Below are 24,340 nucleotides of genomic sequence, written 5' to 3'. Positions count from 1 at the left end.
AAGCAACTGATATTACTATAGTAAGGAATTTTACATTGTCTAGTCACGAATACAATACTCAAAGTGACTACTAAACACTCAATAGGAAAAACACTTTTTTGCTTTCCACCTTACTAAAATATCGTTCACGCTCTATTTCTCTTCACAAACTGTTTTTCTTGTATAGTCTTTTGAATACCTCACTTTGCTCTCAAAATGATTTTTTCTCTCTAAATTGGTGTGTTCTACAAATGAGCAAGAATGCTCTATTTATAGAAGGAGAAAATCATGCCTATATCAATAATGACATAGATAAATATAGCAAAGTCAAAAAAACGGTTGCAAATTTTATCAATTTGTCAACCACCAAATCATTTATTTTCAACTCTAATTACTATTCCTTTTTAACAATTACTTATAGCAATTGAATAACAAGAGTTGACCAAAAATATGGGATGGACTCCACAAATCTCCCCCTCCAGTCTCATTCACTGGAAGGAGGTATCTTTATCTTTTACTTTGAAGCCATCAGATTGTTCCATATAAATCTCTTTTTCTAGGTCACCGTGAAGGAAAGTCGTCTTCACATCCATCTGTTCTATCTCTAAATTAAGACTAGCAGCCAAAACCTAGAACTGTGCGAGTCGAGAACATTTTTACAACAGGAGAAAATATTTCGTCAAAGTCAATACCCTTCTTTTGACCAAATCTCTTAACAACCAATATAACTTTGTACCTGGACTTCAAGTTGTGTTCTACAACTTTAACTCTGAACACCCACTTATTCTTCAAAGCTCTCATGCCTTTAGGCAATTTTACCAACTCATAAGTGTGATTCTCATGCAGAAACTTCATCTCATCTTACATTGCTTCAATTCATTGATCCTTGTGCTCATCTTTCATGGCCTTCTAATAACATTCAGGTTCTCCTCCGTCAGTGAGTAACATATATTCATTGGGTGAATAATGGGAGAAAGAAAATCGTTGTCTTGTGAACCTCCGAAGCGAAATTTTGATTCGTCCACAACTTCATGAGCAATAGAATCATCAATAACAATATCATTGTTATTATTAACATCAACATGTTGATTCAATATATGATTCTGGGCGTCACCATGATTATCAATCCCAACAACATCATGCACACTTGTGTGAGGAACTTCATCGTGATGAACTATACCATCAAAACTTGAAGATTCTAGCTTCTTCAATTTGTCAATATCTTCAATTGTTTGATTCTTCATGAAAATAAAATCACGGCTTCTCACAATTTTCTTTTCTCATATAGCCTGTAACCGAATTCATCAAAACCATATCCAATGAAGATGAACTGCCTTGTCTTGGCATCTAACTTTTACCTCTCATCTTTTGGCACATGTACAAAAGTTTTGCAACCAAATACTCTCAAATGGCCATAAGAAACATCATTTCAATGCCAAATAGTATTTGGTACATCACTTTGCAAAGCAATAACATGAGATAGATTAATAACATGTGCAACAGTCAATAAAGCCTCACCCCAAAATGAGTTCGGCAACTTTGTTTTAGAAAGCAAACATCTAAGTCTTTCCATATAGGTCTTGTTCATCCTCTCAGCCAAACCATTAAGTTGAGGAGTCTTAGAAGGAGCCTTCTGATGTCTAATACCTTGATGCTTGCAGTATTCATCAAATGGTCCACAATATTCACCACCATTATCTATAAGAGCATTTCAGTTTCTTTCCAGTTTCTCTTTCAAATGAAGCTTGAAACTGCTTGAAGACACCTAACACTTGATCTTTAGTCTTCAACACATAGATTCAAAGTTTTATCGAGCAATCATCAATGAAAGTGACAAAGTAGAGTGCACCACCCAATGTCTTTATCTTCATTAGACCACACATAAATCAGAGTGCACCAACTGAAGCAACTCTGTTTTTCTCGAAGGAGGATAGGACTTAAAGAAAACTCTATTCTTTTTAACTAGCCAAGCAGTGCTCACACTTTTCTAATTTAGCACTTTTAAAATTTGACAAAAATTTCTTCTTGGCTAGAACATTAAGTCCTTTCTCGCTGATGTGACTAAGTCTCTTGTCCCGTCACCTAGATGTCACATGAGATGCGGCACCAGTGTTCACAACCCAACTTGACTCATCACAAGCAATATTTATCATATCCACATCAAGGAAAGTAACAAGATCTTCGATGGTAACGGTGGCTAAGCAATTTTCCATCTTCTTTTGTTTTCTCTTTGTTTTTGTTTTCCCTATTCAACTTCTTGTAGAACTTCTTTATTTGCGCTTTCATGCCACAATGATAGCACTCAATATCCTCAAGTCTGCCTCTGGATTTGCTCCTATTTTTTTCCCTATACTGAGAATCACGAGTTTTGTTTCTCTCCCTAGGGCCAGTTATCAGGACACCTGACAAAGAAGAACCTAAAAATTTTCTTCTCATCTCTTCGTTCAAGACACTACTCTTGTGTTGCACCCCATTTTTCATCAAAACGGGTTTTGTGCACGACCTAACAACTCTTTTGGGATTTAAGGTTTTGAAGAGTCGCCACCTAACGAATTAAGGCACGTTAGGGCACCTATCTAACCTAACTAAGTCTAGCTAAGGTCAACGAGCCAGAGATTAAGGTAAGAGTTCAAATTACCTCGAGGGAAAGGTGTTAGGCAACCCTCGAGGTCCACAAATGTGAGTCCCAGCCGTATCTCATGCAATTTATGTTGGGGTTACAAGTAGCAAATGAGGTTACTTCATTTAGAGTTAATTAATTAGCATGCTCGCTAAGTGATAACAAATATAAAATAATTAAGACTATTTTATTTTTTAATTAATTTAAACATGCAAGGCTAGGTGATAGCAATAAATAAACAATTACGCTCTTTTTTTATTTAATTTTAACATACGAGACTATGTGATAAACAAGTCGAACGAATAGCTCATGTTCTTATTTTAATTAATATTTAAACATGCGAGTTTAAGTGATGACAATAAAATATATATACTAAACAATTAATAAAGAGATAAGCGAGAGGATAGAAAAGAGACAAATAAATAAGCAAACAATTTTATTATTTTATTTTGGTCTACCCCAAATAAATATAATTTAAAACAAACAAGTAAAGGGAGTAAAAGGGAAGGGAGACTCTAAGAGACTTTTTGGATCAGCACTCGACCTTTCTTTTTATTTTCCGATAGGTTGCCGTATAGGGACAGACAAGACCAAGGTTTGTCTTTTCGAGCCTCAGTTAATGTCATCATCTCCATAGGACCAACTAACCCTACCCCACCACCGCATGCATAACTTACTCGTCCCAATTTTATTGTCCAAGAGGCATTGGACTCTTAAAGGGTGGGTTTAGACAAAATAAAATATAAAGCCCTCCTACACACCAAGTCAAACAAAAAAGACGGTAATTTTAGCATGATAGGTTTCAATTTGGCCTTTAAAATTCGGTTATCAACATGCTAGCAAACACACATAATTAGTGTAAAGATTTCATGCTAGTGTGTGAGCATACAAACATATATTAGTTTAGAAGACAAAAAATAAAATAAAATAAATAATTATTACAAGCGCAAAAAAATAATTTATAATTAATTTTAAATAGCGCAAAAGAGTGGTCACATTACATCACTATCGACGATTAATTGATCCATTTATTTACTTTAAATAGAGAAAAAGTTTGTTAACGCAAAAAAATGATTGATTTTAAGTGGTAGGAAAATGCTTTAGTGCAACAAATAATTAGTGAACCAATTTTAATTAGGACTAACACGTAGAAAATATAAAAGAGCTTTTTTAGGGCAGTAGCTGATTTTATCAAGGGTGAATTTTATTAAATTTATTTTAGTAGCAATAAAATAGAATGTCATTGTACTTTATTAGTGGCCGGAAGGTCGTGACCAAATTAGTTATATATTATGCTGAAAACAGTGACAGAATTAAGCTACATTATTAGCATGCTGGAGATTAGTAGAATGCCTATAGACATGATTTGTAAGTAAAGAACTATATCCACAACCTATAGGCATGGTATCTAGGTAATCAACATACTAGATTTATACCAACATATATCAATTAACATTTTAATTACAAGACTTGATTAATTACTATAGTGAACTTGATAACAACTGGTTAGTTAGGATGATCAACTCACAAGCCTAGTCGTAGCATTAGTATATAAAAAAGAAAATTCACCGACTTAAAGAAATTTGTTTTGTCATTAGACTAAAATAATTTTAATGAGCCAAGGTTATAAATAAATAGTGATTTTTTGGCCAAGTATTTAGAGATATCCCACCAACTCACAATTTACGGTTAAGTAGCATCCAAACACAAATAAAAATAACTAAGTAATAAGAAACAATTAGCACATAAACCTCCTCCCCCCTTAGACGATTCCCCAAGTTGTTTCATATAATATTAGAGAGTTAAGAGTTAGAAAGTTATACAAATCACAAATCAAATCGAATGAAACCACACTTAAGTTAAACAAGATCAAAAATTTAAAAGTAAAACTTCATCAGCTATCTCTTTCAAACCGAATCTTCGAAACCTTCAACTCATATATAAAAACCCTGCTACATAAAGGAGGTAGCACACCACAAATATATAAAATAACAAAGGAATGATATTAATTTTCATATATTGGCAATATCAATTGATTTAAAAGTAGGCGGACACACATAACAGGGATGAATGATAAACATGAACTTAAACACAAAATAAGCGTACACATAGAAAAGGATAGAGGAACTGACCCAAACGATTCCTTTATTTGTTATAGCCATTCAATTTGTGCAAGATAAATGATACTAATGCAAGACAGGAGATTATAGGGATAAAAGGAACTAACCAGTTAAGTAGAGCAATTATTTAGCCGACAAACTTAAATTCAATATAAGTTAGAGCAATCCCACCCAAACACAAGAGTCTCTCAAAATATATGAACATATTCTTTTCTTTACAAGAGCATAAGAGAGTGTTTTACTCTTCTTTAAGTGGTTAAGAGTATTTAAACGTGAGTGGAAAGTGAATGGGTAAGTGTCAAAGTCGTGAGTGGAAAGTGAACGGGTAAGTTTCAAAGTCTAAGAGTGTGAGAGGTGAGAGTTTTTTTTTACAGTATACCAATAAGAATGAGAGAGTGTTTATATAGTCAAAAAGAGCCAAAAAATAGTTTAAGGATATATGTAAGCTATTTTCAATAGTTCAGAGATATTTTTGAATCTTTTCCGTTTTTAATATTAGTAACTGATATAAGTTATATACAATTTTAAATAATATTATATTAGTTTAGTGTAGATGTTTTTTGATGTAGGTGTTCAATACGTATATGTCATATCAATCAAGTTTGCTGAGCAATTAGGGTAGTCCCAATTACTTCGTTACACACAATTTTATATAATACTATATTGATTTAGTATATATGCTTTATACATGTGTCTCACATCAATCTAATTTGTTGAGCAATTAGGTAATCCCAAATAACTTAGTTACATACAACTTTGTATAATATTATATTATGTTAGTGTATGTGTTTTATATGTGTGTCTCACATCAATCAAGAAAATTATATACAAAAGGAACAAATTATTAGTAAATAACAATTGATGTATGTTAAAGTACTGTTATGTCTATTTTAATAAGTGAATTGTATACTAGCTTATTTAAAGCTGGGGAATTTTAATAGATTTGTTGATCGATTACTTACGCTTTCACTTTATTGGAGACGGTTCGATTCCACATTATAATTTATTATCTTTCTCCATTTTCCCTTCCCCGCTCTCAATTATGAAAAGAAAAAAAAAACTTATTTAAATTACAACTTTGATAACATTCTAACAAAATTAAGGGTCAAGTTGTTATGAATTAATAAAAGAGAAATACTTCAACAAGATATTTAACAAAAAAATGGAACTTAAGAATATTAACTTATCATTGATGTTGATACTATATACATTAGAGTATAACATAAAACTCTATAACATCCACATTAATCCAATCACGTACAAACACGATCAATACTTACTTATATAAGGATATTAATATTTAATTAAATAATTAACTTATAAAATAGATAAATAATTTGACTAAAACATATTTGACCTTCAATTAAGTAATATTTGTGTTTTAAGTCCTTATACTAACAGAACCAAAATAGAAATACCAACTGATAACAACGATAAATACTTACTTATATAGAGATATTAATATTTACCTAATAATTAACTTTTAAAATGAACAAATAATTTGACCAAAACATATTTGACCTTCGATTAAGTAATATCTGTGTTTTAAATCCTTTTACTAACAGAACAAAAAATAGAACAACAAAATGATAACAACGATTAGAACTGTCAATATGGGCTAGCCCACCCCATCCAGGCTAATCCATACATGCTTTGATATTTTACGAGCCAGATCGGGTTAGCCCATTTTTGTTGTAGCCAAAAAACGATTGGTCCAACCCACAAGTACGTGGGCTACAGGCTTGCCGGGCCAACCCACTATTTAAAAATTATATTTTTTTATAATTATGAAATTAAATTATATTTAAAAATATTATCATAAATATCGACGAAATAATATTATATGATGTTAATGTTACTACTTGTTAATCAAATCTGCAAATAAAATTATCTTTATAATTTTAAGTTTTTTTTTTCAAGTAAAAGTATAAGTATCTAAATAGAAATATTAACCTAATTATTTTGAGTTTGAACTCTCTTTAATTTTAAATTTCAGTATTAGAGAAATGGCCAAAAAAACCTCAAGCTATTATCGAATTCTCAACTACACACTTATTCTTCACGGGGGTCCTATCGCCCCCTGAACCTTTTAAAAGTGAAATTTCTTGTCCCCTGTAAACTCACGCCCAGATTTTATTAGGCAGTGGTCTACACGCACACTGCCACACAATATTTACTCTTTTTTTATATTTTACTTTTTTTGCTTTATATTTTCATATTCTCCTTTTCTCTTTCTTTTCCATTCCTCTATTTCTTTTTCTTTGAAGCTTCTCTAGATTTGACACTACCGCATTTTCAACCTTTATCGAAATTCTAAAGACTGGGAAATTTTTCGTTCTAAAAATTCTATCACTGATATTGCTTCTTGTTCCGCTTTTATAACATTTCTCAAAGATTGATATGAGAAACTCAATTGATGTTTACTAGTCTAAAATTCGATTATTCTAACTTTTAATTTTGATTTTGAGCAACCAACAAATTTTCAAAATTTTGAAAGTGGAGATATAATGAAAAACATGTGATTTGAAGATGAGACTTAGTGATGAAAAATTGAGGAGGGCGGTGCTGAGCCACCAGTATCTATGGATCTGATGAAGATTCAAAGGTAAAAGATAAAGAAGATAAAAAAGAACAAAAGAAAACATAATTTCTTTTCATTTTTTATAAAAGATAGAATATTAATATGAAATAATTGTAAAGTTAATATTTTATTAATTTTTTTATCTTTCACTCACATTAGCATTTAGGGAGCAAATAATTTTCCTTTAAAATAGCCAAGATGGTAATAGGACCTCCATGAAGTATGAGTGTGTAGTTGAAAATTGGACTATAGATTGGGAGGAGGGTTTTTTTTACCATTTTCTCTTAATATTATATGGAAAATTTAGCTAACTAGTCAAAAAAATCAACTTATTTAGTAATAATATCCATACTTTAATAATATTAGTAAACATGTCAAAAATGTCATTATTTTAAAAATAAATAATTATTCTGATATTATTAATAAGTTCTCTCTCATTATTTACACCTTTTTTCTCTCATAGATTACACATTTTCCTATATTTATGTAATTGGATAGCTATTAATGTCATTTTAATTTTTCTCTCTCGTTTCTTAAGCTTATCAATTTCTCTCTCTTACTTTCTTCCTAATCAAATCTCCAGATTTTTCTCTCTTTTCTTACTCTTCTTTTCAATTTCTCTCTCTAACATTCTCCCAAATCAATTCCACAGATTTTTTATTCAATATAATAATATTTTCTATTATTCTCATTTAATTTCGTTGCAAGATTTGATTTGAAGATTAACATTGATTTGGGTATTATGTCTTTCAGATTTCTCATTTATTTACTTACTGATTTTAGTGTTTTTTTGTAATTTTTTTTGTTTTGTTGTTGTTCTTAAAACATTTTTTAGGGTTTGAGACTACAAAATTCTCTCTTTAATGGACGTTTTCAAGAGAGTTACTAGAGGTATTGGACAAAATAATCAAAGTTCTTCCGATTTTCCATCATTTAATTTTTTTTCACTCAAGAATTAAACAATAATGTAGGTTCCGCTTCTAAATCTAAGGAGGATATACGATGGGGAAAAATACCTGAATCCATCGATGTGCAAAATCCCACACAAATTCATAACCATGAAGTTGAAGAATACCATTTGTTGGAGAAGAGGTTTTTTTTTTTTTGCATGTTCTTTGTCTTGCATGTTTAGTTTAATTTGTTTAGTAATTTTTAAGATTCAAAAAAATTCATGTTACAATGCGTTTGGAAGTGTATATGGAATTTTTATTATGTTATAGTTCGTATTTTTATATTTCATATATTTATTGTATCTTGTGTTCTGTTTTTTTTTTGTGTGTGTTAGTTATGTCAATGTAACACATTATATGAGTTTGATTGTGTATATTTCATAGTTTTAATGTTTTTTGTATTCATAGATCTGAAAGTGTATATTGAATTTTATTGCTGTTTTAGTCCGTATGTATTTTTGTATTTCATTGTTTTATTGTATTTTGTATCCATAAATTTGAAATTGTATTTCATATATTTAATTCATTTTGTATTCTGTTTTTTTTGTCATAGTTATGTCAATGTACCACAGTTAGTAATTATTTTTGTATTTCATAGTTTATTGTTTTTTGTATTCATAAATTTGAAAGTATACATTGAATTTTGATACTGTTTTAGTCAGTATGTATTTTTACAATTAATAGTTGTATTCATTCAAAAATTATGTTGCATTGTTTCTGAATTTGACATTTTTTTCTAATTTGTATTTATTCTAAAGGTATGTCAATTAGTTATGCATTTTATTTAAGAATGAATACACCAAATATTCAATTATTTCTTTTCAATTTTATATTTCATTCACTTTTTCATCATACTAATTTTTTGTATTTTATATATTATTATACAAAATTCTAAATAAAAACTAGAATAAATAGAAATACAAATAAAATACATATTGAAATGAATACTACAAGATTTTTGAAGAAAAAAATAACTATATAGGGAAAAAAAATATATGAATACAAATATATTTCAAATGACTATATAGATACATTCAGCATACCAATAAATATAAATAGAATATATTGTGGAATGAATATAATTTTAAAAAGATAAAAATTTTGGTGAAAAGAAAAAGTTTAAATTTTATTTGAAAATGTAACTGATGAGAAAATTAAGTGATCCTACCTTTTTTTGAAATATTCTCTCCCTTGATTTTTTCCCTTTTGTTATTAAATAATTATATTTTTTAAATAAAAATAAATAATAAAAACATAAATAAGATACATAACAAATTAAAATTTGACATTTTTACTAAATATTGAAAGTGTTGCTAATGAGCCCTCTTAAATGTTAAAATATTGACATTTTAAAAAATTTCCCATATTATATTATACTTTTTAATTATTGGCCCAAGGACCGATCCTACTGATATTTCTCAAGCCCCACAAATCATTATACTTATTCAGGTCGGACTAAAAAGCTTTTTTCATAAATGGGCTCCAAAAAATTTTTTCAACCCTATTAAATTTCGGAGTAGACCAGGCTTAGCCCATATTGACGGCTCTAACCACGATAAATACTAAAGTGTTAATATTTAACTAAATAATTTACTTTGAAGATCAAATAATTTCACCAAACACATTTGACCTTCGATTATGTAATATGTGTGTTTTAAGTCCTTTTGCTAACGGAACCAAAAAGCAATTCAATACTAAAAAACACACATTATTTAATTGAAGATTAAATGTACTTAGTCAAATATCACAAAGACTCATGGGCGACTTAATGTCTTAAAAATGAGCATTCTTCTTAGGCCCCCAAATTCGAGAGCTCCATTTTTATTACTATCATAAGAACTTTTTAACAAAATAAATTATATTGTTGTTTTTTTTTAGTTCGTTTTAAAATATTATAGAATGTTTCTTTCTTTTTTGGTATTTTTTAAATTTAACTTTCACCTGGCATGTTCAACACCACAAGATTAAAAAATATTTTGATATATATATCTATATATAGAGATAGTGTATATGTGTTTAAGACCATTGAAAGAATAGAATTTTTTTATTATTAAAAAAAATGATTTGTGTCTCAAAAATGTGATTTTTTAAACAAGTGAAAAAGTGAACATAGTTGTGAACCAAGTCACTAGCAAAGCAGTATTTGTGACACTGAATTATGTATATCTATTGTTTACAACTTGGCCAAAAGAATTCATAATCTATTGTATGCTTCAAAAATTCAATTAGATTGTTTTTACTTTACTAAAAAAAAATATATCCTCGTCAAATTTTTTTCTGAAACTAAAATTCAAGTATATGTTAAGTATTTTTCAGCCAAGCAAATAAAAGATACAAAAAATTGGTTCAATATTTACTCTGTTACGGAAATCAATTCACCTTGAACAGTAAAGGGCGATTAAACAAGTCCGACAATGGATTTTCCAACAAGCCTTACGAGGAGCTCTAGCAACTCTAAATAGTTGTTTGACAACGAGTTACATTTACGTGTCATTAGTATCAGAAGATGGAGACAATCAAATACTAGTTCAATGAATGCTCAAGGTTCATTGAGGTCAAGAGGAATGTTGAGCAATGGACATGTTTGCCGATACGATTAGGAAGACGTAAATAAGTAATGCTGAAAATTATAAGGAAGAAATGAAAGCAGTTTCGAAAACAAGTGATAGCTGCTAGTTTGGGGACAATGATTAACCATATTTGGAGAAATCAAAACTAGAAAATTTTCAAAAGCGTATATAGACAAATAGTTGAGATCACACACAAATCATGTTACTATAGAAATGTTAAATGATTTAAGAAAAGATCTCTATCGTAGCACCGACTATTAAATTTAAATATTTAATTGTCTATTAGTATGAGTATGATAATTCGAGATCTAATTTAAACAGAACCCTTCCTAGAAGGTGGTTGTGTATATTAGATCTTTTAATACTCTACTAATATTTTTGTAGATCAAATTGTACTATCAAATTAAAACTAATAAAAATCTAGGCTATTCGCCTTAATTTTTTTTATTATTGTCTTAAATTTAATTTTTATTATTGTGAAATTTAAACTTTTATAGTTTTTAAAGTTTGAAATTTAAACTTTTATAACCTCAAAGTTTGAATTTTAAATTTTCAAACTTTTAAAGTTAAAATTTTAAACTAAAAATATAAAATTTTAAATTTATGCAATATAAATTATATTAAAAGCTTCAAACTAATATTTAAATTTTATATTTATAATTTGAAAGTTTGAATTTTACAAACTTTCAAACTTTAAACTTTAAATTTTTACAAACTTTCAAACTTTGAAGTTTATAAAGTATAAATAATTAACTTTAAAAGTATGCAAAGTATAATTTTTTAACTTTAAAATAATAATTTTTAATTGATTTTAATTTAAAAAAATTAAATTATTCCGCCCAATCCCGAAATCCGATCCGGTCCGGTCTGGTTTCGTACTGGTTCACTGGCGAACCAGTACGGGTACAGGTATAAAATACTGATATTAAGAAAGAACACTAAATTATGTCTATATTTTTTATGCATCTCATTCCTTTGTTAGGAATTGTCTAGAAAGACATGTGAATGGAACTGGAACAGTTCCTTTTGTATAGATGAACCTTAGTTATTATTAAATAAAATCCTTTCGTTCCTAAGCACAAAAAAAAATTCTAAACAAATTAATTAAATATATCACAACATCTAATCAAGACTTCAAAACAACATTAAGCGATTTATTTAGTAACAAAAGATACAGGTGAGATGAAATTTCCTGGTAATCAAGGAGAACCAAAAAAAAAGATCCTTTTTTTATAAAAAAAAATAGTAGTGGAAAAAACAATTTTGGAGGAACAAAATACACATAACTTTAAACTTCTGTTTATCAACAAAAACGAGTCTAAAATGTATCAAAATTTTAACAAGAAATGGTGGAAAAAACGATTCATTAGAAACAGAAAGAATAATAGATTAAATATATCGTGATCAAGATCATAATGCGAACAAACGGGCAAGAACGAGTCAAGTTCGCTTAATAAAAGAAGAGAAGAGAAATTTCATAAATATACAATAAACTAGTTTGCTAACAAAAAAAATATAGTCAAGTTTCCATTTACATAAAAAAAAATTAAAAAGGAGTATCAAGTACATAAACTCCAGCAATATTCAGAAAGTTTTTCAAATTATAATAATACCGAATTTTTCTGGACTCACGATTACATTGTTTCTTCGGATACATAAGTTATGTATTAGATATGTAAGTTATGTATCATATACATAATAATAAACCAGATTTATACTAATTTAGGTTTGAAATAATTGGGATTATATATCTAGAATAATATTTGTATTAGATACATTGTACACAAATGATGTTGTAATATACCTAATAGAAATGGAATGATGTATCCAGATGTTAAGAGAGAGAAAGAAACAGAAAGTTATTTGTAACTAATTTAAATGATAGGATTTTTCTTAAAGTTATGTTACGTTAAGTCGTGCGATTTTGGAATTTTCTCTTATAAAAATAGCCCAAAATTAGAGATACTATAAAACGTGAAGGTTTCACGCATGTCGATCCTTTAAAGAATGAGTGATTTTCATATTTTGACGATACATATATCATTTGATATCGTAGTTGAAATAATACAATATCCTTGAGAATCAAAAAAATGTACGTACAACAAATATTCTTTTTCGTATTCTTCCCACCACAATATCCAAAAATCAAACACTAAACAAAAGTAAAATAGCAATAAAAGCAAGTCAATCTATGCCTCCTCCTACAAAATCCATATTAGATGATCCAAGATTGCTATAAAAATTGGTGAAGGACATGTTCCATCAAGAAATCAGAAATAATGTGATTTGTTTTGTCTGTTACATGAAATGCGTCCCAAAATACAAACTTGTTTGCATCTGTGCATGTCAATGGACTTAATTTATCGCACAACAAACCCATCTCAAATAATCCTGTGCCACAACATGCTACACTTGCCACTTCAAACCCTGCATTTCTCAAATATGATTTAAACATGATACATAATTTAAATGAGGTCAGTTTTTATTTTATAAAGACTTAGGATAAAATTAAAAAATAAAAATATAGTGAAGGGTAAAAACAGAGCGATTGATGTTTCCTAAATTCCAAATACAACTCTAAACACTAAAAGAAAACTGTGAATTACATGAGGATTTTTCTGGCGATTAGTATGAAAATTCACATGAAACTTATTTTTCTTCAAATTTTCATACTAATTCCCCCATGTAATTCACATTTTTCTTGTAGTGAAAATTAAAAAAAAAATAAAGAATGGAAAGAAAAACTTACCAAATGAAGAAGGTTTTGTAATCATTTGTAGCAAGAGATTATAAGCATCAGCAAAGACCACTCTAATCCCAGGAAGCTCTTCATTTAACCTCTCAACCAAACCACTCAACATGAAATTGAAATGCTTAGCAACATTATTATATTTCTCATTGCATCCATCTCCATTTCCACCTACATAATTTGTTGCTCTTTCCAATGGCAAACAACCCATTGGAGGAACTCCAGTTAACGAAATTTTTCTAGCACCCATGCGATAAATTTGGTGCACGAAGTTCCGAGCAAGTTGAAGAAGAAAATCTTGAAATTGATCTTCTGTGTATTGAGAAGAACGTTGGCTTTGCATTGAGTAGTAATTTTCCAAGAAGTCATTTGTTCCAATGCTGATTAAATAGAGTGACTCTTTTATTATGTATTTCGCTTTCTTTTTACCTGCGTATGCTTTTAGTTTCTTTTGATATTCTTTGTAGTACTCCACTTCCTTCCATAATGGTATCACATTCTGCAAAAATAATTTTTACACTATCAAATCACATCATAATCTATCGCATCATATTAAAGTTTGAACAATCCTCTTAATTTTTGAAGTTTAAATTAGGCTCAAGAGCTTGAGCAAGACCCATTTTACCGATTGTTAGGTCCAAAAATTATAATTTGTCATGCACCAAATATAATGAAAACAGTTCTGCATTGATGATTTTATTTTCTATGACAAAAAAATTCGTAGTTACTATCCTTTGGTTGTGCTATGCAATAACTCACAAATTATATAAGAGAGGTAACCCACTATAGGCAAGCGCAGTGTGATGAGCTCGACCCAGTAAGCAAATTCCTAGGAGTTTCGAACTTAAGACCTCCAACGTAAAAATCCCAAGTCAAACCATTGGCCACCCCAAAAGGTAGTTCTGCATTGATGATTGAGATGGATGATCTCCTTATAAAGTTTGGACAATTCTTACTTTGAACTACTCCCTTCGCGTTTCATTTTATGTGACAATATTTGACCAGACATCGAGTATAAGAAATAAATGAAGACTTTGAAATGTAACAAATTGTCCTTCAAAAAAGTAGACTCACTTTTCTCTCTCCTCATAAGTGTATTGGAGTACTATCTTTAAAACTAAACGAAATTAATAAGAATAAAAAATGAATTATACCTTTAAATACTTACTATATAAGGAAAAATGATACTTTTTTGGGACTGACCAAAAAAAAAAATGAAATCACATAAAATAAAACAAAGAAAGTACTAATTTTTAAAATATGACTTAGGCTCAAAATCTAATTTGATACATTATCGAGGAAATTTTCCTAGCACCACGATTCCGTTAACCAAATTGGCAAATAAATGTAAACACGTGTTATACATAGTTGACTCTTATTAATTTTATTGAGACGTCCTTGGAAAAATAAAAAATTATTCTTTTTGTCTGGTATTATTTGTCATAGTTTCTATTTTTAGAGTTAAACTATAAAAAATTTTATTGACATTTTAAGATGTATTTTTTATTATATTAATATGCAAAAAATTGTAATTTATAGCATTTTTTATATAATTTTAGAATATTTAATTTTTTTATTTAAATTATCAAATTAGTGTGATCAAATTTATCTTTAAAAATTAATCAAATTCACTCTTAATAAATACAACATAACAAATAGTTCTAAACGGAGAGTATCAGTTAAAAATTGGAAAGGGGTTGATGAAAGCTTACGAGCACATGAGAAGTGGCATTATCATAACCAGTACCAGCAGAAGCAAAACAAACACCTTGTGCAAAATCAGATATACTAAACGCCGGATCTAAATAAGCTGGAACAAATGGCCTCAGCCCAAAACCTTCCGATATAAAATCCGGTGGAATTCGCCCATTGCAGAACCTACCAGTTGCCTTTTTATCGTAGAAATCGCGGCCGTACGGTTCGAAATTGCTCTTTAGAACGGTGGAGATCTGGTTGTTATTCCCTGAATCGACCGACGAATCGCCGAACACTATAATTGCTGGAACTTTTCCAGCCAATGTTTTAGTCACTAGTAACAAAAAAGGACTTAGAATTATACTCATCAAAGTGTAATAAGCCATTGTTGAGCTGGGATTTTGAGTGAATTTGGTGATTTTAGTTTATATGAGTGATAAATTGGGTGGGATGAAGAGTTTGTTGAGATTATTAATGGCTGCCAAAATTATTATGACTAGCAAAAAGTTCAGAAAAAAGTTGAGTGGAAGCAATTAATGAGACTCTGTTCTTTAATTATGAATCAGAAATTGCAGTTATGTCACTCTTCTCCGATTCTTACATTGTTTTTCCGTAGATCTGCGTTACGCCTGGTTTTCCAAACACGAAAATAATACGATACATTATAAAATAATACATAACAATTCTTTCAATTAAATGTAAATTGATCTATTAGTTTGGATACCTATGTTTTAGCCTTTGTATTAATCACTTATATTAATCATTTTATTTTGAAAAAAATGTGCAAATTAGATAAATAAAATTTAAACAAAAGAAGTAGATTACAACTTATAATAAATGTACGAGTAGTCTTTTATAAATGCAATGGAGGTGCGATACAGTCCAAGTGTAGAAGACCATCCTACAAGTTATAGCGAACAGTTAATTAATATAGTGATGTAAAGTTTGGTAATGTCAGTTACAATAACTGATAATAATGGACAAAATTTTACCAAATTAAGCTTAGTTTTTTTGATGTCATAAATAGAAGCAGATCTATGATATTGATATTGAACGTGGATTTTGGGAAAATTGGTAATTTTGTGTAGATTTTTATGTTTATATTAAAAAGTCTTATAAATATATAAGAAATATATGTTGAAAATCTAATAATAAAGTAATCACTTGATTCGGCGATAGTGAAGAAATTTGCTTAAGCTTATGGGGGTTTAATTCTCCTCACTATGATAAATACAATTTTTAGCAGTATTAAATACTAATATTAGTAAAGAGTACTAATTTCTTTATCGATATTAGTTAAGTGTCATTAGAACTTATGTCGCTAGAGACTTTAGGGACATATACAAAGAGTGTTAATTGCCGCTAAAAATACATATTTATCATTTTGATGTAGTGCCTCATAGGGAATATAAATAAGTCACTTTTAAATAGGGGTGTACAAAATCGAACCAAGTTCCAAATCGAGTCATATAAAAAAAATCGACTAATGATTTGGTTTGGTGTTGAAAAAAAAAGGAAAAATTAGCAAACTAGTCATAATCCCTAACTTAATTAGCAAAAACATCTACATTTTAAAATAATTATTGAAAATGTCAAAATGTCAATATTTTAGAAAGTGATTTATATTCAAATTTTATTTCTCAAAACAGTCGAACTTTGAATAAAATTCTACATCCATTATCCATCTACACTTATTCATATGCTTTAGTACCATTAAATTTGTTCTTCATCTTTCAATTTTCATTTTTTTTCTCTTTCATCACCTTTTCAGTTTTTACCATCTCTATCAATCACTTTTCTCTTTTTTTTTTTTCTTTCATCAAAATTTGACTATTGAAGAAGAACTAATTATTCAAGTTCGTAACAATTTGTTCAGATCTATCAATTAATCAAAAAATCTCTCAATTGATAAAAATATTTTTGAATTTATCATTTATGTTGCGAGATTTTGTTTTAAAAATCACATTATGTTGAATTTTTGGATTGTATGTATTGAAAATTTTTCGTCTTTTTTTTTAATTTTTATGTGAATTTGTTAACATACTCATCAAATATTTATATTTCAGATTTTTAGTATTTAAAATAATTTTTGTCGATCTTTTTCTATTATTTGTTTTTATATTTCAAATTTAGTAGAATCTACATTAGCATTTAGGTATTAAGTTGTTTCGCAAAAGTATTTGAAAGTATTTTGAATGTTATGTAGTTTGTTGTCAAATTTATTTTTACAAAGTGATAATCTAAATACAAACCTGTATTTTGATTATTTAAAATTGTAAATGAATATGAAATCAAAGATAAACTAGTTGGTATAAACATATAATGAACAGAATAAAATACAAAACTATTTGACTGTGCAATTAGGATGAGTACACATATAATGAATACATAAATAAACTGTATTTGAGCTATTTATAGTTGAGAATGAATAAGAAATCAAAATATAAATACAAAACTTTATGGTATACATTAAGACGAATACGGAATCAAATCTAAATACAAACTTTATGGTATACATTAGGACGAATACATAATCAAATTTAAATACAAACTATTTGGTGTACAAAGTGATATTGGAAATAAGCAAAATAAAATATATATGTAAGATGGATTAATACCTATACCATGTATACATGAGTATTGTATTTTGAATACTGGAAAATTTCTTAAAAGGAGATACATAAGCTTCATGACCTTAACATGATAGCCAAATAACTTCATAAAATTTCAGACATTTTTAAAGATAAATTATAATTTCATAACGTCAAAATGATGTCTTAGTAGAATAAACTGCTTCAAATATGATAATGTATGGTAAATAAACGTGTTCAGAAACAAAAAAAAATTAAGAAATTGAATATTGAATTTTTAGAACAATGGTGATAGGCGTATTTTTTAGAGCATGTTGAAAGAAGAAGAAAGAGATGGAACTTGTTGTATTTCGATAAATTGTCAATTAGTTCTTTATTTTTGAATTTTTGTAATTGATAAGATTTTGAAGCAATTGTTTCTTTTTAATATTTTCCTCTCCCCTTAATTTCTCCTTTCTGTTTTTAACAATTGTTTCTTTTTTGACATTTTTACTAAATATTAAAAATATTGATAATGAGTCCTATTAAATGTCAAAATATTGACATTTTGAAAAATTTTCCAAAAAAATCCGACTATATTTGGGTTGATTTGGTTTCAACTATAAAAAACCAACCCGTTATTATATATATAATTTTAAAATTTTATTTTATATGTAAAAATATTTACTTTGATATAATTTTTAAATATCGCTTAAAATTATTAGGAATTCATGAACTTTAACTTTTAATCCGACTCCACTTCATTTAGTCTCTGTTGACAATAATATGAGTGCCAGATTCTGCATGTTTTCTGATACATGACATTTAACAATTTCAGTTAATAAGAATGATATTTTTTGACCCAATATATAGTGTGACAGAAAGGATAAATTTGAGCTGAAATATGATTTATGGGTAAATATGAACTATTTCAGATAGTTTAAGGGTACTTTCAATTCTTTTTCTTCTAGTCTATGTGGCAGTAGAACCCTATTGGCGTTCAATGTGGCATCCACATGACATTTAACAACTTCCATGAATAATAAGGGCACGTTTGACCCAATAGTTTGACGGTAAGGATAGTTTTGAGCTGAAATGTAATTTATTATTTTAAGGATAAATGTAAGTTATTTCGAATAGTTTAAGAATTTTCTACTATATATCAAGGGACAAGGAAGATACACTTGGATATATGTATTTTTTTGCTACAAGATACACTAAAATAAGGAGAAAGGCGAGCGAGATAGAAATGAGAGATGCGAGCGAGATAGTCATGTATATATCTATCTCACATACATAAAAGAATGACGAGCGAGATGGAAGGGAAACGAGGGGGATGTGAGCGAGACTCATTAGGTGTTCCAGATACATGCGAATCCACTTGGATAAAATGTATTCCAGACAAATTACACCTTATTAGACCTCATGTATCTCGAGATACGTGTAGCTGGGTGTATATGAACGTACAAAATCTGATAAGATTTGTAATATTGTAAATTAGAGTATATCTAAATAATTAGCTCCTAAATTATAGTAAGATTTATATAAGTTTCACTTCAATTTATACATATTTACACAAAATTATAGTGAAATTTATATAAGTTCCACTTTAATTTATACATAGTTACACATTATTTTATTTGTTTTTCTACCTTGTTTTTATGAGATTGGTATCAAATACACCTAACTTATGTCAATTATGAAGTATTAGGCTAATTTTGGCCTTTATCATGGAGTATAGGTGTTTTTGGACAAAAATACAATGAAATTGAAGAAAACTGGACAAATATGGCTAAGTAGGGGTGTACGAAATCGAATCGAAAATTAAATTAAATCGTAAATCAAATCAAAATGAAAAAAAATAAAAAAAAAATAATAATAATAATAATAATAGTAATAATAACAACACAACAATTATAATAACAATAATAATAATAATAATAATACATGTATTGTGAATGTGTGAATTAAATTATTTAAAGATGAATGTATCATTTTAAAAGACCACAAATCTTTTGAATAGTTACTTTTTATACAATCTCATCACATTTTCACTCTTTCAATTCATTGGTAACTAATTAATCAATGCTAATACATATATTAAAGGTTGAATAGTTGATTGTTAACTTCATATTAATTTTACAAAATTATTAATAAAGAATTGGTGTCTTGTCCTATGATCTAATAAATTATTTTTAGTATGACGAATACTTGAACTCACAATCTAAGGCCCGAGCAACTAGCAAAATTAAATTCTTAAAGAAAAAGTAAAAACTAAAAGTATAAAACAAAACTAAATAAGTGCTTCGATATAACAAGGTAACATTATTCAAAATAGAGTAATTCTATAAAATAAAATAAAAAGCTCAGCCAAAAACTTTTTAAATCGCTGATGATATGAGTCCTAATCAAACAAGCTAAACATGGCTTCATCATCACTCTCTTCTTTTGCTTCCTCCTAAAAACATACAAACAACACAATAATGAGATTTAATGCTTACAATAAGTTAAGACACCTTTGAAAAAATATATATATTTAGAAGCACTTTTGAAAAATTTGATCAAACACTAACTGAATTGTTTTATCGAGTAGAGTTATCAATAATATAAAATCAAAGTATACCTTCTTCTTGTCATCGACGGAAGGTGCATTGGAAGCATCGTTATCAGTAGTTGTTGAAGGAGGAGTGGCAACATCATTGTTACAAGTTGGAGTTCCAACGTTCATAATCAGTTCATCGATGTTTCTCTTCTGACAAAGTCTTGCGAAAAGACTTGGCCAGTACGATTCCACCTTTAAATTTGATGCTTTAATAAGTGTACCAATTCTCTCCGCCTACACGTAAATAATAAATCGTTCAATAAGCAAATTTAAATTTGATGAGTTTAGTTTAAACTATGAAATCACGAGAAAGGAGAAAATACATTACATTGATAGGAATATCATCATCGTGAAGGATTAAACAAGCGTAAGTACAAGCAAGTTCATCGATTGAAGACATATTTTTCTTTTCTTGGACTCAACTTTTAACAAATATGCAGAAATTATATTCTTGACCTCTGAAATTTTTGGGGCCAGGGAAATTTTTTGTGTGGAATTTTAATATTTGTGAGGATTATTTATAGAGTAAAATTTATGCTACCCAATCCTATTTCAATTTGTTAAAGGCCAACCAAAATACTATATTTATTTTAAAAGGAAAAAAAGGTAGATTTCACATAGGTAAAGAAATTAGTTTCTTAGAAATACACAAGAAAAAAAAAGATTTCTTCATTGAATAAACATATAAAAAAAGCCTATGCCAAAACTATGCCGGTTTATACTGATACGAATATTTGTAAAAGGGGTAAATTTTATAATTGGTCACTTAATTTAGAATTTACTGCACAAAAATAAATATTTTTATTATACAAAAAATTATAATATCGGGTTTGATTTGGCTAGGATTGATTTTTTTTAAGTAAGAAGCAAATCAAGTATTATTACCAATATCAAACCAACCCATTAGTTGATTATTTTTTTTTCAATTTGACACAATTCATTTTCTATTCAATTCCTATTTTCACTATCACACAAAAGTCAATTCAACTCTAGAGTTTATATATAATAACACAAAAACTATTTTCTAAATTTATTCAAGGAAAAATTATATGAAATTGCGAATTATTAATTTTAGTTAAATGTTATGGTCATAGTTTATTTTATTTGTAACTCACAACAAGTATTTCTTTTTTTTTTGCCATCTGGTTCGATATACAATTAGTCATTTCCGGTATATAATTGTCCATTCGGTATACAAATGTATAAAATGTGTTTTTGTTTGTATAAAAGAATGAGAAAAATGTATATACAAATACAAATACATATTTTCATCTTATACACTTACAATTATACAAATACAAATCTTATTATATAATTAAAATGTATGAACGAATTTATACAAAATTGAACAATTTGTATAAAACTGGATGTATCTAATAATTATACAAATTAACAGCTCCATATCAAACATAAAACATGCTCTGGTACGCAATTATACAAACTATAGTTATAACTTATTAACATAATTTTTATGTTTCATATGTGTGAAATGCTTCTTTTTTAATCATATAAAAGTCAATCAACTTTATTTAGTGAATTCGATAAATATATTTTTTTTAATTAGCAAAAGATTTGTTCTTATAACATCATGAAATTCAATGGAGAAAATACAAATTCTATGACCTTGATATGATTACTTCAAAATAACAATATAAAGATTAATTTTGTGAACCACACGAAAGAGGTCTACTAATTGTTTTATGTCATATCATATTTATTATTCAAAAAATATAAAAATTTAGGTGATTTTTTCCTTCATGCTTAATTTGAATTTTGACACAATTCGTGCTTAATTAATGCAACGTATAATGATTACGTCGTAATTTGTTGGAAATATTACATATTATAGGGAAAGGGGGACATATTACATTATTAGAAATAAGATTTTTTTTTTTAAAAAAAATGTATTCTTAGGAAAATAAAAAGCAAAAATGTTATTACCTAATTTCCCACTATTCAAATTTGCTTTGTCAAAATTTTGATCTAATATTTGAAATTTGTTTCTTATCTATTACATTGGGACCCTTCGAAAACTGTTGGGACAAGAGATATGTGTTGTTAGCCAGACAGTTCACAACTAATATGCAAGTTGATTGATTTTTCTATAACAATGAGTGAAATTGATAAATGTTTTCGATTATTAGATTACATTTTTAAATTAGTTTTTTAATTTTGATATGCTTTATTTATTTGTTTGAGTAAGAGTTACATTTTAATCCCCAATTATACTATTTTGATAAGGGACAGAGATCAAACAATTTTAATACCTTCCCATTAATCAAAGGGCAACTTTCACATATAGCAAATAAAAAATTCATATTTGTATGCTATGGTAAACTTTGCATAATTGTGCTCCATAGCAAACATAAAACTGTATAATTCGCTATACATATACAAGTGTATAATTCGCTGGCCTAAATTGTATAATTCGATGGCCTATTTCGCTGCAATTGTATAATTCGCTATCCTATTTCACTGCGATTGTATAATGCACAATTGTATAATTCACTGCCTATTTCGCTGCAATATTAAGTGTATAGCAAGAAGATATATGTTTTTCTCTCGCTTTATACAAAAACAGAAACACAATATATACACTTCTGTTGTATAAAGCTAGAGAAAATTGTATTTCACTGCAATTGTGTAATTCGTTGACCTTTTTCTCTGCAATATTTGTAATAAAATGTTTGTAAATTGTATAATTAAGTGTATAACACGAAGATATATATTTTTGCATGTGTATATACAATTTTCTCTCGCTTTATATAAAACAGAATCATTATACACTTCTGTGTATAAAGCGAGAGAGGCGAGCGAGAATGGAGAGTGGCGAGCGAGATTTCTGAGAGAGAGACGCTGGCAAATTTTAGCTAACGTTTGCTATGGAGCACAATTAAATCAAACCCTAGCTATTCCATTTATTTTAGGTTATTAGTTTGCTATTATATACAATTTTCCCTTAATCAAATGCAACTCTCAAATTAGAAACTTTGGGTTCAAAAAGCATTTCAATCATTAAAACAATTTAAAATTTAATTAAATAGGTGATTTAGCATGCCTAAAAAATATTTAGGTAAAACTATTTTAATGAAGAAAAAGAAAACACTATCTAAAAAACCTTTTCATATCTTATCCAAAATCTTTTTTACTACCAAATTTTTTTTTTTAAAAAAAAGGATGCGACAACTTGATAAAACAATCAATGTTTTTGGTCACCTTTTGCCTACTTTGTCATTGGATTTCAATCACATATATGGTAGATTATAAATAAATATCATAATAGATTCAGTATATAAATAATTGGATATATATTATTTGCATATAATTGTCAAATATAAAATAAGTTATAATATTATAATAGACGGTGAGACTTAAATCCCACGTAAGCTAGGTTCGTAGATCGAAGTTTTTTTTATATATCTAAGTATATAGTAATATAAAAGAAAGTATATTCTTCAAACATATTTAAGGATTTATTTTACATTGTCAATTGATTTTTTTTTTTTAAAATATGACATAACATATAAATATGTCTTTTAACTTGATTTTATTTTATATTTATGTCCTTCAATTTTCTATGCGAACAAGTAAACATTTAAATTTATATAATGTCAAACAAATAAACACACAGATTCTATGTGATATCCTACATGACTATTTGTATTTTACGAGTGTCATGTCAAATAGAACTCATATGTCTATTTAAAAACTCTATACAAATTTAATTCTCTACTAGTGCATTCCAAAAAAATAATAATCATATATCATATCTTTTAATATACTTACCCTAAATGTCCTTGTGATCAAATTTGAGTACTCGACTTTAGAAGCCAGGTTACTAAGATAATTCAAAATATATAAGGAAATTAAATATATATATATATATATATATATATATATATAT

The 24,340-nt window shown here is 28.1% G+C and overlaps 2 protein-coding genes across 2 annotated transcripts; both read right to left on the bottom strand.

Moving 5' to 3' along the window:
• Positions 1 to 12,841: 12,841 nt before the first annotated feature.
• Positions 12,842 to 15,857, bottom strand: LOC107024467 (GDSL esterase/lipase At2g42990-like). Its single transcript, XM_015225454.2, has 3 exons — positions 15,282 to 15,857; positions 13,570 to 14,068; positions 12,842 to 13,247 (listed from the first exon to the last, which is right to left on the bottom strand). The coding sequence occupies exons 1-3, from the start codon at positions 15,648 to 15,650 to the stop codon at positions 13,054 to 13,056; spliced, it is 1,062 nt and encodes a 353-aa protein (XP_015080940.1). The 5' UTR covers positions 15,651 to 15,857; the 3' UTR covers positions 12,842 to 13,053.
• Positions 15,858 to 20,115: 4,258 nt separating this feature from the next.
• On the bottom strand, positions 20,116 to 20,938 carry LOC107024469 (60S acidic ribosomal protein P1-like). The gene is made up of 3 exons (XM_015225455.2): positions 20,765 to 20,938; positions 20,458 to 20,670; positions 20,116 to 20,292 (listed from the first exon to the last, which is right to left on the bottom strand). The coding sequence occupies exons 1-3, from the start codon at positions 20,834 to 20,836 to the stop codon at positions 20,239 to 20,241; spliced, it is 339 nt and encodes a 112-aa protein (XP_015080941.1). The 5' UTR covers positions 20,837 to 20,938; the 3' UTR covers positions 20,116 to 20,238.
• Positions 20,939 to 24,340: the final 3,402 nt, after the last annotated feature.

The sequence above is a fragment of the Solanum pennellii genome, chromosome 7, assembly GCF_001406875.1.
Source record: "Solanum pennellii chromosome 7, SPENNV200".
Classification (NCBI taxonomy): Eukaryota; Viridiplantae; Streptophyta; class Magnoliopsida; order Solanales; family Solanaceae; genus Solanum; species Solanum pennellii.
Note: the sequence above shows the minus strand (reverse complement) of the source record. Positions and strands in the feature narration are given on the sequence as shown.